The sequence below is a fragment of the Boleophthalmus pectinirostris genome, unplaced genomic scaffold, assembly GCF_026225935.1.
Source record: "Boleophthalmus pectinirostris isolate CB_2022bp ecotype Guang Dong unplaced genomic scaffold, ASM2622593v1 HiC_scaffold_7, whole genome shotgun sequence".
Taxonomy (NCBI): domain Eukaryota; kingdom Metazoa; phylum Chordata; class Actinopteri; order Gobiiformes; family Gobiidae; genus Boleophthalmus; species Boleophthalmus pectinirostris.
In genome coordinates, this window is record NW_026571473.1 from 17,007,678 (window position 1) to 17,021,223 (window position 13,546).

The 13,546-nt window shown below is 39.5% G+C and overlaps 2 protein-coding genes across 2 annotated transcripts in view; both read left to right on the forward strand.

Annotated features, from left to right (window-relative positions):
* The first annotated feature begins 466 nt into the window (after positions 1 to 466).
* LOC110160096 (claudin-7-like) lies at positions 467 to 2,310 on the forward strand. The gene is made up of 4 exons (XM_020924710.2): positions 467 to 821; positions 1,534 to 1,698; positions 1,778 to 1,856; positions 1,940 to 2,310. The coding sequence occupies exons 1-4, from the start codon at positions 620 to 622 to the stop codon at positions 2,097 to 2,099; spliced, it is 606 nt and encodes a 201-aa protein (XP_020780369.1). The 5' UTR covers positions 467 to 619; the 3' UTR covers positions 2,100 to 2,310.
* Positions 2,311 to 4,257: 1,947 nt separating this feature from the next.
* p3h2 (prolyl 3-hydroxylase 2) overlaps positions 4,258 to 13,546 on the forward strand; it is a 42,984-nt gene continuing 33,695 nt past the window's right edge. The window contains 1 exon segment of the mRNA XM_020924684.2: positions 4,258 to 4,866. Coding sequence (XP_020780343.2) covers positions 4,459 to 4,866 — 408 coding nt within the window. The 5' untranslated portion in view covers positions 4,258 to 4,458.

Here is a 13,546-nt window from a genome sequence, read left to right on the forward strand (position 1 = left end):
AAATATGGTCTCATCGTAGATAAAATGTTGGAAATTATGTTGGAAAAATATACAAATTGTGTGCAGTTAATTATACGTTTTGTAAACCGCATGAAGCCCACTGTGAAACAATTGGGCATGTTAACCTCATTTACTGGGTGTGGACCTCCCGCATATTTGCTGATGGTGAATAAACTATTACTTAAACATTTCGTTTAATTTGCTCAAAAGACAACAAATATAATCATGAAATAATCATATAAAAATTATTTGAGTCAAATGTATATTCAAACTCTGTTATTAAACCACTAAAGCATGAACTAAAGATAAAAGGTGAAAAATAAATTGTAGCATGTAATATTTTAAATGTGACGTTGACAAAATTGAAGGAAGTGTTGCGGGAAACGCTTTTCAACGCTTCCATGCAAAGCTTATTCAATCTGGACCCCTTCCATCCATCCTCTGCAGGTGGAGCATGTGCGTCACACCGGGGCCGATTTATAACAAGAGTGCTTGTATAACGGCCCATCACTCTTTGTCTTTGTGAATGGTTATTAAACCCTATTGAGCAGTTTGTTTGTTTGTTTTTTAATAACATTTTATTCATCCTCTTTTTTTCGTTATTTCCTAACTGGGAGCTATGGCCAGCTCGGGGCTACAGATTTGGGGTTTTTTACTCGCACTTTTGGGTCTGTCTGCCACCATCGCCGCTACTTTTATGGTTGAATGGAAAAAACAGTCTCAAGGAAAGACGCACAAGATTTACGACGGTCTGTGGATGAGCTGCAGTGGATATGAGAGAACAACGTGCGAGTTTCACGAATCCATCTTCAAACTCTCTGGTGCGTAATGTTTAGCGCCTGTGCGTAAAAGTTGGAGGTAGCCCAATGAGCACTTTTCCGATGCCCTCCACTTAAAATACATTTCTATTACTAACCTGTGGGGTAGGCTATATGCTGTTTATTTGTTCCTATAGCGTTGAAATCTTTCAACTTTTATTGACAGAACCTCAAGCCAGCATTGTACTAAAAACATTCATTTCCATTCAACGCCATGTCAGTATGCTCATTATATTATAGCCTAAGGATAATGAAGATTATTTAGAGCAAAGAAGGTATAATGCACCAAATGAAGCAGTTGTACATAATTTTGTGCTCAAGTAGCTTCTCCCTTTTGGAAACTGAATAAATTTAGGCTATTAATTGTAATGCAACAGGTTGTTCAAGCTGCACTGAAGAATGGATGGATCAGACAGGAGACAAATTTCCCTACAGGGACAATAATATTAAGAAAGTGTAACTTACCTTACCTTACTTTATTTTTATTTTAGACAATACAAACCATAAAAGACATTAGACATTTTGACTTGATGGAATAGGCAGTGCGTAGATCAAGGTTTGAAGAGGGTGATCAGATAACTTCTTTTGAAGTGTAAGTGTGTGTGTCTGTGTGCCATGTGTATGAGCTGGTAAGTAATAAAACAGAAAAGATAATAAATAAATAAGACCTTACTTTACTATTCAGTGAATGGTGTATTGAATTGTGTTTTGGCAGTGGAGATCCAGGCTACCAGAGCGGCGATGTTGCTCAGTATCTTCCTGTCTGCGGTGGGGCTCCTGGTGTCCACTTTGGGGATGAAGTGCACCCGGTTTATGGACGGGAAGAATGAAACGAAGGCCCACACAGCTATGACCGGAGGAATCATCTTCATCATCGCAGGTGAGAGCATAGGACACCTTCTAATCAATACTCTGCCTGTAGCTGTAAGATAAACACATGTAATCTCATTTATTTTTAGGTCTTCTGTCACTCATCATCACCTCCTGGTATGTCAGCCAGATTGTTCACTCTTATAAAACAGCCCATCGTTTACAAAGGTATATATTATGTTGTATAGTACTACATGTTACTGCTTATATAATCGTTTATTTCTCTCTAACAGTGTTCATATTTGTTGCAGTTTTGAGTTTGGGAAAGCTGTTTTCGTCAGCTGGGCAGGTAGCCTCCTCAATATTTTGGGTGGAGCATTCCTGTGTTATCGTAGGTGTTCACACAGATCTGAGTCATTTACAGGGAATCGCCTGCTTCCTACAAGTCATCCAAAATCCAACTATGTCTAACATAAACACAGAAAGTACATGTCAAGGTCTGTCAGGCATTTTTTTATTATTCGGACTTTTGGGTGAGCGCATTAGATGATCCAAATATGATTTGTAAATATTTGAAATTTTACACTTTTTCTGTTGAATTCAGTCCATTTATTGTCAAATTGTGAGAAAATGTATAATGCAGGAAGCATACAGTACTGGTATATGCTATTTATAATCTTTGTCTTGTGTAAATATCTATCAAAATTGATAATTGTTAGATAATTTATATGTCATGTTGCTACAATAAATGTTGTCTTTGATGAGTCTGTGGTTCTGTGGTTGGATTATTTTAGTATTTAATTTGTTATTAGCCTAGTGACTTGGTGATAGAAAAGATGCAGGCTCTTATACAGTGTCCTATAGTAGGCTACATTCTCATCAGGAGTTGACCCTCAGCCACAGGCTCTATCTTATCTCTCCTGCTTTTTTCCTGTAAGTTGAATTTGTTATTTTACAGTCATTAGACTGATCACGCTGGACACAGTATGGCGCTCCAGTAATGGGGACTTTCCTGGGCTGAAATGGTTTCCTTCCTTGACTCTTAATTTTATGTCATACCAGCAGAGATGACAATGAAACAAATACCAGCTGCAAAAGTTTGGTTTGTAGCCTTCAATATATAGACCATAAAATGATGCCATGTTCCTCAAATAAATTGTATGAAATGGATTTGAGAAGAAGAGAGAGAAAGAGATACTTTATTGATCCTGAGAGAAATTCAAGTTTGGTTCCACAATATTTCCACTGCTCTTCTCAGTCACCTTTGTGCCTTAGTCAAAGGTCTCAGTGCAGTTTAAAAGGGGGACTGGTCAGGTAGGGTTCGCAGATCTGTGTCATGGCAGTTTGAGGAGAGAAAGAACCAAAAGTGTCCCTCCTCTGTGTCCTGCAGCATCACAGCTGTGGCCAGTGAGAGCCAGGTGAACACAACAAGAAAGACCACACTCTTAATCCTCTGGAGTTTCAGTTGGTGATTAAATGGTTCATTCCCTCAAACTATTTCTTTTGGATGATCTTAGAGTATTTCCTCTGGAAGGTCTTCTGCCACAATTGTGCCACATATGGTCTAAAAACCCCATAGGATCTCAAAAGTCCATAGCAAGCTTTTTAGCTAGCCTCTTGCATGGACTCCATAGATATGGTAAAAGCAAAAAGTTAATTTCACACAGTTCAACAGCCCCTTGTGTTCATTCCCTCTAAGTGTTTCCTCTGGAAGGTCTTCTGCAATATTTGCTGCTACATATAGTGTAAGCCTGTAGCATCTCAAAGATCCACAGCTAGTTCCTCAGCTCGAGTTCTTTCACTAGCCTCTTGCACAGTCTCCATGAATACCAGAAAAACAAAGAGTTCATTTGAGCTGAGCTTAAAAACAAAAAGTTTCAAAAACTGCTCAGTGTGTGAGGCAGGTAGCCACAAAAGCTGCCAACCACTCCATTGCATTACTTTAAAACAAAGATAGACCTATAACAAAACAAAGGGTCAAAAGGCAGGTAAAAGCAGAAAAAGCAAAAATCACCCAAGCTGGGGAGCAATTGGATAGAAATGTTTTTAAAATTTCCTAACATAATTACATTATTGTTATATTGACTATAACCTACCTTAAAACAGCTGTCATTTTTGATCCAGGAGTAAATAATTAAATAAAGCAAACATTGTTAAACTTCCGATACTGCTACAAAAATGAAAAAGTATACAGATGTATTTTACTGTGTTACTATTCCTCTTTGACCACTAGATGGAGACAGTGTTACACTACATTACACAGACTGGAGCTGAGGCTAGGAGTGTTGATCATGCAGCATTGTTAGCTTACACTTTTGAGTTGAGTCTGTAAAAAACGTATTTAAAATCTTAAATATTACTTCAGTATCCTGTAAAACATAGTCTACACTTGAGTGTATGTTTGTGGGTGCTCCTATAGTCTCCTGAAACGTCGTGCTTTGAGTTTTTTTTTTTTTTTTTTTTTAAACAAACTTGTGACATTTATAATTACAAGCTGTCTATCCACTGTGTTGCGTTATTATTAATGGTCTTCTATACTTCTGCATCAGGGAGGGTGGGGGTGTTGCCCCCCGCAGTCGGCCGCGGGGTTGTTCACTCCTTAAAGGGGAGGAGTTTTCCAGAAGCCAAGAAGAAGGGTCACAACAAAATGTGTGTCCCCGACTAAAGTCACACTATTTCCGCCCTGTTCGGTGCCGTCCTCCGCGCCTCGTGTCCCGTGGAGAGTTCAGATGGACTTTAACAATCCTCGTGAGATCCTCGTGTTGTGACTGACAGACGCGGTCTTGTGTTGTCTCAGGTCCCCTCTCAGAGTGACACACCGCGGCTGAGGATGGATGGGCTCTGCGCGGCTGTCCAGTCTTTTGTCCTGCTGACACTTGTGTCCATATCATGTGCTGTTCTCCAGCCCTATGACCTTCTGTACGACAACGCGGTGCAGGCGTTTTACCGGAGCGACTACGAGAGCGTGGTGCTCCACATGGAGGCTGCGCTCAACAGCTCCTCCGAGCTCCGACGCACCAAGGTCCGATGTCGGCTCAGGTGCCAGGACCAGCATCCGTTTGAGGAGAGCTTCACGGACCTCCGCTTCTTCGACACCGTCCTGCGCAGAGCGGCCTGTACGAATTCCTGTATGGAGGAGAGAGTGGGCGCTCAGTCTCTTCACAAAGTTAGTGAGGATGTGGTGCAGGACTTCAACAGGCGGATCCCATACAACTACTTACAGCTGGCTTATCAGAAGGTAAGGGCACATAGCCTGTACAGTAGTGTTCTGTCCTTGGGGGGTTTAGAGAGAAAGGGAGAATGGAATATTGCTCTGTTATACAGTCTATTGTAGGCCTATATGGTGTATTGAGGATTAGACATGGAATAGTCAACTCTGCTGCTAGCCCAAATACATTTCAATCAAACTGTCTGAATAACCGGGAGCTGTATCATGAGCAGAGTTCATCCATTGAAATGTCAAGTGGCTGTCTTTACGCAGTTGTCTGTAATAGCATGCTCAGTGGGCTATTGGTTTAGCCCTGATTTTCAGATTTATTTAATTTTCTGACATAGCCTGTTCCACGTTTTTATTGTCAAAGAATTTGTTTTACTGTTCCTTTTAAAGGATAAGACTTAGCCGACATGCACAGAAGGACTGGTCAGTTTTATATCTGACTGCTTTGAAGTTTGGGCCATTTGTTTAGTCTGCACTCTGTCATGACTGTTATTTGGTGAGTTGCAGTGGATTAAAATCTGTGTGCATAAACAGTGTCCCAAATGCGTTTATTGTAACAGGAAAGAATTTTGCCTCCTCCTCATTTTGAGTATGAGTTTACTCATCCTTATCCATCCTGTTCTTGGACATGTGGGAGAGATACCAGGAAAAGGAAATGGGCTTCTACACGTGTTGTAACTGTCGCCAGGGTCAACATAAGGGTATATTACTACCTTCAAAGCTACAGGCATCTGTCAGGACTGTTAATTACTTTCATACATTATCAGTCAATTAGATCATCAATTACATACATAAGATGACAAGGATGTTTCGTTAGTCATCAGAAGATTAGATTACTTAAAGGTAAGGTGTATTCTCTCTGTAGGTTCAAAATGTTGAAATTATGAAATTACACACCACTCTTCAAAGTAGTTCTTGTGTGGACATTGGACAACTCTGGTAACAAGCAGAGCAACCAGCTGTGAATACATGCTAAAGAACTAGTCAACCCAACTACTCAAGGAGGAAGAGTACTATAATCAGCCCATCTTTAAAGCTTCACTATGAAAATTTTCTGGTAGTCTGACTGTCACCTGCTTGTCTCTATGGAGATGTTATGTCTAGAATGTTCCACAGAATGACATTAAACTTATCTATCTCCATGGAAACAAGCAAGTGTTGCAACCCAGACAATAATCTGTGGAGCAGTAACCCCACACACAGTAAGAATGTGAGCATTTTTCAGCAATAAAAACAAATGTAACTGAATACATAGGCCTAATAGATGGATAAGTTTAATGCCATACTGTTGAACATTTTAGGCAAAACAATAACATGCCCACGGAAACAAGCAGACCCTCATCCTGAAAACTTACATAGTAGATCTTTAAAGGTCCCATATTACACAAAACAGATTCTTGTGAACTTTAAGCCATGTTATAATGATGCTACCTCATCAAAAACATACCTGTGATGTCATGTAGTGGTAGTTTTCAAGTTAACAGCTATCTTTTACTTTTAGTTCAGCAGAGATTGACAGTTCCAGGTCTGAAAATATCCAAATGAATATAGAGAGCAAAAGGGTATTGAGTTTAAAAACAAAGTAGAGCGTTTTCTGGATTCCCACATGACATAACAAGATGGAACAGAGTGTCTTCTCTTGAGAGAAGCATCCATCCTAAATATTCAGGATTTGTGTGTTAAACATGTGTGAATAAAACAAAACACAATTACATGTATGTTTTTGATGAGGAAACAACTTTATAACTTAGATCAGTAAGTAACCTCTACTGACCTATGTCTGTTTGCTGCTTTGGCTGGCTCAGCTCTCCTCCGTCGATGTTGCTAGCTCTAAATGCCCAGGTGATGACACATTGACTCCAGTGCTCTGAAGTGGGTGGAAGAAGTTATTCAGTTCCTTTTCCTCTTTCAAGTTAATGCCTTCATTTTTTTCTGAATCGGCGTGAAACCCTGTAAGTCTGTGATGATACACACTCCTGTCTAGACACTAGAGTCAATCTGCTTAAGCCAGATGTAAAAATACCACATATTTTTGTGCTAAGGAATTATGATTTGTCTAACATGTGCTTTGAATACAATGATGTGTTGCGTCTCGTCTATGTTCATACCGAAGGTCTAATCTGATTTTTTGCTCAAATGTGACCTGGATCAGATTTTTCCATGACAGTGTGAACAGCCAATCAGTTTTTATCAAATGAAACCCAGGCCACTTACAGATGTGATACTAAATCATATTAAAATCTGATCTTTTGCTAAGTGACTGCAGTCTGAACACGTAGGTTACGTAATGCAAGACATTTTTCACTAGGAAAAGGCAAGAACAAACAATAAAATGCCAGACAACAGCAGAGGAGCTAGACAGAAATTTCATTTTAAACTTTAAAATTGGTATTTTGGGTGTGGCAAAAATAAAATATAAACTTTTGCTTATGTAAGATGAAAGAGAGATGATTTATATATATATATATATATATTATATCATATCAGGCCACTTCAGGGCTGTTAGGCTCACACACAAATGATTTTAAGGGGCCCATACTGTGCTATTTTCAAATCTATGTTTTAGCGTTGTTTCCTCATTGCAAACATTCCTGGAGTTGTGTTTTGTTTCATTCACACATGTTTACCACTCAGACCATTCATATTTAGGCTGAGTTCTTATTTCAAACAGAAAACACTCTGTTCCACCTTGTGATGTCATGTGGTAATACAGGAAGTATTTTACTGTAACTCCATTCACCTTCACTTGAATCATTTGGACAGTTTCAGCCCTGCAATTGCCAGTTTTTACTAAACAAATAGTAAAAGGTAGCAGTTAAATTGAAACTACCACTATATGACATCACAAGGTGGAACAGTGCATTTTGAGCTTTGGAGATATAGACAAGATATAGCAAAGGGTTACTCAAACATGTGTGAATGAAAATAAACACAACTCCCTGTATGTTTTTGATGAGTTAACAATGTTCTGACTTAAAGCTCACAAGAATCTATTTTTGTAATGTATGACCTTTAAGTGACATTTCACTTGGAATATTAATTGCCTCAAAAAATAAAAAATAAAAATCTTATTTGAAAAAATAAAAAAGGACCTGAATTGGCCTTCAAGACCTGCCGTGTGAACTGTGTTGTGGCTTCCCTCTTGTTACCTTTGTGATATGAGGGCTAGACATTCAGGTGCTGGTAGATAAGAGGAGGCAGCGCAGCTCTCTGATTGGCTTAGAATCTGTGAGTGCATCAGGCCACATGTCCAGTATTCTTAGCTGGTAATGTAAATGGGTAAAGTGCTCTTGAGTTCAGGTATGTGGGTATTTGGGGTGTTTGTGAAAATAAATAACATTCCTTCAGGATTTGGCATTCCAACGTCACACACCCCTCCCTACCAGTCCAGGTATAATGCATCTATTGGCCCTTTGAGGAGAGTCCTATACAGTCTCCAAGTGTTCGCACAGCATTTAAACTGGCAAATATTTTATTTTCCTCTTGTGGTTTGTTTGCTTTCTAAAAAAAGTGATAGACATTCTGGGCAGCTAAAGGGAGAGGTGTGTTACTGTAATGGTCCAGTCCCCCTTCCCACTAACATCGCCCATAAAGAGAGGGATCAAAGAGCTGCAGTGGTCTGACGTATTCCAGCTACTGCAGAGTGCGCTGAGGTCTCGCCAGGTTATCCTTCCAAAAAAACTCACTTAGGCTATGTTCACACTTAATCTGGTTTGGATTTGGATTGGTCCTATTTTGGTCCTGGTTTGATTCCTGGTTTAGTCACAGTTTAGCCCAAACGGATTATGTAGTAGTGTCAAGTTTGCAATTTAAGTATTGTGACAACACCACTCCTATTGTGTTACTACTACTCCTACCAGTATTTACTCTGGTATGAGTGTTACATTGAATATTGATCTTGGAAAGTATAGGAAACAGTTTTGCTCAATGGGATTTGCATGTAACTCCACATTTTAGTGTTCCTGTTTTTTATTCTCATCAGAAAATATTCCACTGTTCCATAAATCACAGTGGGGAGTGGAAACTGTCAGAAATAATAGCTGTAATAGTATGTACACAACTTTGTGTATGAATTCCTAATTTGTTCTGTTACATGAAAAGCAGATTTCCCTCCATTAGATTTTATGTCATATTGGGTACTGCGTCAGTCTTCAGCCTCGACAGCTTTATGATCTCAGTAGTTTCACAGGGTCAGTTTAGTGCTGTTAGTGTGCTCTATCAGTTTGGCCCTGGCTAAATTTGTAATGAGTTATTTTGTCGAAGAGATTCAATTCTCTTTCTGTCCAACTGTAAGTGCATTGTGCTTTTGCTCTGTTTTATCAGAGCCCATCCTCGTGAAAGGAAAGTGAATTTCTGTGCTGGAAATGTTTTGTTCAGTGCACAGCCAACCATAGCCATGTTAAGTTATTGCTGCTAGTTTCCAATAGTTATCATGTGCCTTTCCTCCTTGGAATTAACTTGGCATTTAGGTCCAGGCCCTCTTTGCCCACAGGACAAGGGCACAGTTCTGTGCCAGGGGCCTGTTGCATGACTGCCTTTAGTAGATAATGCTCCAGAGGAATGTGTGTTTGTGAGAGAGTGTGTGTGTCTCTGTGTTTGTGTGTTTGTGTGCGTGTGTGTGTGTGTGCGTGTGTGTGTGTGTGTGTGTGTGTGTGTGGGGAGGGGGATGGAGGTGTGTGTGTGTGTATGGGGACGGTAACACTCCAACATTGTTCTCGGTTTAAACGGCAGCTGAGCAGAGATGAGCTCCGAGGCGACCTGCCATCTGAGAATGTCTGGGCTGAGCTTCAGCAGACTGAGATCTTTTATCAAGGATCCAAATATTTGATCAAAAAGAGACAAGGGCAGGTATTCCTAGTGACTGTTTGGCCCACAGGTGCTTTCTGTCTTGTGTATTTTAATGATCACAGTGCAAACAGCCTGTGGTTGTTGGAGGAGAGTAGTGGGGGTATTGGGATGGAAAACGTCCAATGCTGCCAAGCATCTGTTAACGTCAGAGTGTACTGTTGGCTGAGTGCGTGCAACACCTCCCTGTGTCAAGTTCTCTTCACAAAAACACCACAGTTAGGTCTTGTTTTCATCTAACTGTGACTGTGCACAAATTTGGATTATCAACAATGAAAAACTAAGGCCTTTCTATTGGTATATGTAACTCCACCTATGTTTTATTACCTCCGCCAAGGAGGTTATGTTTTTGCCGGCATTTGTTTGTTTGTTTGTTTGTTTGTCTGTTTGTCTTTTAGCAACATAACTCAAAAAGTTATGGACCGATTTTGATGAAAGTTTCAGGATTTGTTGGAAATGTGAAAAGGAAGAACTGATTTCATTTTGGGGGTGATCCGGAAGAAATCCTGGATTCTGGATCACTTTGAAATTTTAGTTAACATTGTGGTAAATGGGGCCAAAAATTTGGTTTCTCAATATCTCGGTTAATTATTGACCAAACCCCCATGAAATTTGACTCAGGGATGGACAATGGGATCCTCTTTCATATTCCAAATTGAAAGATACGAGACAAATATTTATGGAAAACACAATTAATATGGGGGGACTGTAGTCCTTGGCGGAGGTCTGCGCTCTCTTAGTGCTTTTCTAGTTGTATACTGTCCACACTACATATGTCTGAGGTATCAGTCGATCATTGGCACACACAGGCCACCTTTCTCAGGTCTCGAGTTGTGTGATGGAGTGTGGGTCCTTCTGATGAGATCCTCATGGTTGTTGATGTTGTTTTCGTGGTGTAAATGTTTATTTCAATTGTTAATAGCGTCGCCATATACAACTGTATGCAGTTACAAAAGCCAAAGTGCAAAGTTCTATTGAATTGAAAAGCCTATAAACTCTATGAAACGGTCAATAAGTCAAATTACTGTGAGGGGCTTGCTTGACTTTTTGACCCCACAGCTGCTTCCTTTAAAATTCAATTAGAAGTGTTGATTGTTTATGCAGAAGGACTGGGCCCAGTGAGGCATGTCCAGTTTTACTGAGAGATAAAGTTTGATTCAACATTTTTGTAGTAATGACTAGTACTACTGAATAATGTTTTCACGAATGTGTCACTTAAACATTCCCCAGGCATGTTAATCCATTACCCCAAACATAAAACACTGTCTGTCAAAGACCAACTCCTGTGTCGGTTGGTACCAGCAGGATGTTTCTTGTCTGTTGGAAACAAGGAGAGTTACAGCATGAGGACAAGAGACGGGCGGGAGAGAGGATGTCCTACTGTCCCTTTATGACCTCCTTCCAGACAGACACTGACCCCTCTATCTCCACATCTGCTTCACATCACTCTGAATTACACCTAATCACAGTCCTGAAAGTGAGGGCAGAAAATTAGTGCACTTTTCTACAGCCCAAACATCTCCTGTTTGGCCTGTGCAGCTAATAACCCAATCAGCTGGGCTCCTGATACTGCCAACATGTTACCATTACTCATAGAAATGTTGAGTTAAATATTATAGAACAAATCCGTTAATTCTTAGAAAGTCTACACAAATGGGCTGTCCTTCCACTGTTCTGTCCAGATGTCCTCACACGCCCCCGGTGCAGACAGAGCTGAGTAAAAAGCACAACTAACAGTGAGATCCCCATGACATCATCAGCCCCGTCTCCTGGGCTGCTTTCTCCATTAGTTCAGTGTTCACGGTGAGACATGGGGCTCCTCTGACAGGTCAGTAAAGAGGCATTTGCAATCCATTCATTATCTGTTTGCCCAAGCCATGACTTTAACAAGAGCTGATTTCATGTTATGTGATCAATGAATGTACCAAACTCTGTGTATTCAAAACGGATAATTCACAATTTGTCAATTCTTCGTAAGTTTTCACTCTTAGGGGTCTAGTATGTTGGAGATGCTATTGCTTTGCCTGTAATGTTCCACAACATGGTATTAAACTTATATAAGATGCATTTATTCAATTATGAGTGTTTTTATTGCTAAAAAATTCTTTTAAAAACATATTACTGTGAGTGGGGTCGCCTCTTCATCGATCTCACCTGTAAATTGGCCATTCCGTGTCTCCTGCTTGTTTCTTTAGAGATTGAAAAGTTACCATACTTGAGAGTATTGGACATCTTCAAGACAATACATCTTCAATGAGATAAGTAACTGGCAGGCCGTCTACCAGAAAAGTTACACAGTGCACCTTTAACAAAATTGTTGATTTAGTCAACAGACAGTTAGAAAATCAAACAGTGGAGCAGTAACTGGTCAATAAAAGATAAGAAGATTACAAACAGGAAACAAACAAACGTGCAACTGTCACAGAGCATCCCCTGTCCTTAGACCCTCCTTCTCAGCAAGGAAAAAGATAAGATAAAAGAACCTTTATATGTCCAACAATGAGAAAATGTAAGTGTTGCAAAATAAAGTACAAACATAACAGGAGAATAAAAATATGTTGTCAGAAATATACATAGACCTTAGAATTCTTCCCCAAATGAAATGCTTTGAAAAATCCTGTGATGATAATTTGAAATGAGTGAATATATTTTAAATTATATTTTAAGTTGCAAGTCCATATGATGCAAAATTGTTGTTACCTCATCAAAAACATGTGTAAATGATTCTAGTGATAGTGTGTGGAGTTTAAAAACACAGTGGAGCACAGCGTTTGAGAGAAGAGCCTAAATATGCAGGGTTTTGTTAATATATGAATGAACCAAAACACAACATATTTTTGATGAATTATATATTTTTAACATAGATCAGAAAATAAGGTAATATAGACCCTTTACTTAATTTACTCAGTTCTAACATCTTTATTGCAATCATTTTTTTTATTTTTTTTGTTTTCAGTCCAGATGCGCTCTTAAGCTAGTGCAATGTTGCCCTGTGATGTCACCCAGGAGAAGCCCTTCACAAAGAATGTAAACCACTCGGCTCCAGTAATAAGTCAGACACAATCTCTTCAAGAGGCCTGGGCCACATGTGCTGCGGTAAAGGGGGAGGACACTGGTCTCCCTAAATATCTCCATGCACCCGTAATCATTTGATTCTTGGAAAATAACTGCTTCCTTATGGTTTAATTACAAACACTATGATGCAAATGGAAATCCACGTGAATACTCGGGTTATGGGGCACTTGAAAGAGAGTGTCCAATGTCACCACAACAAGCCTGTGTTTTATAGAGGTGACATATTTACCATTGTTTATTGGTTTTCCTCTTAGACTTTATTGCAGGTCCCGTCGCTAAATGAGCTTTAAATAGAAAACAGCTTCATAATCTTTGAAATGTGTCCATAGAGTGGCATTGAAGTAGTAAAAGTATTAGGTTTATTGCCTGTGGTCTGGGGTGTTATGGAAAGCCTTATGTGTTCACTAAAATAGGCCTAACAGGCTTTTAAAGTGAGGGTCTCAAGTATTCACAGAATGTTGGCTCCAAAGTCCAAGGACAGGCACTTGTGGTTCTTCTGAATTCATTTTGTGATGTTTAGTTTTGGCTCGAAGGGGGGTTGTTGTACACTTACTTTTATTTAAGTTGAGTAACTTTTTTAATGAAATTGTACTTCTCCATAATCTTATTCCTACTTTACTAATATGTTTTATAGTACATCAGTACTCTTACTTGGTACATTTCCCACTGTGAGTATGTCTACAAGTGACAAAAGCTTTGTTGACTTGAGCAATTGTATTTCTTGCACTGCTCCTTGAGATTTTATTTTGTTTTTCTTATATTTGTGGTCTTTTTGAAAATG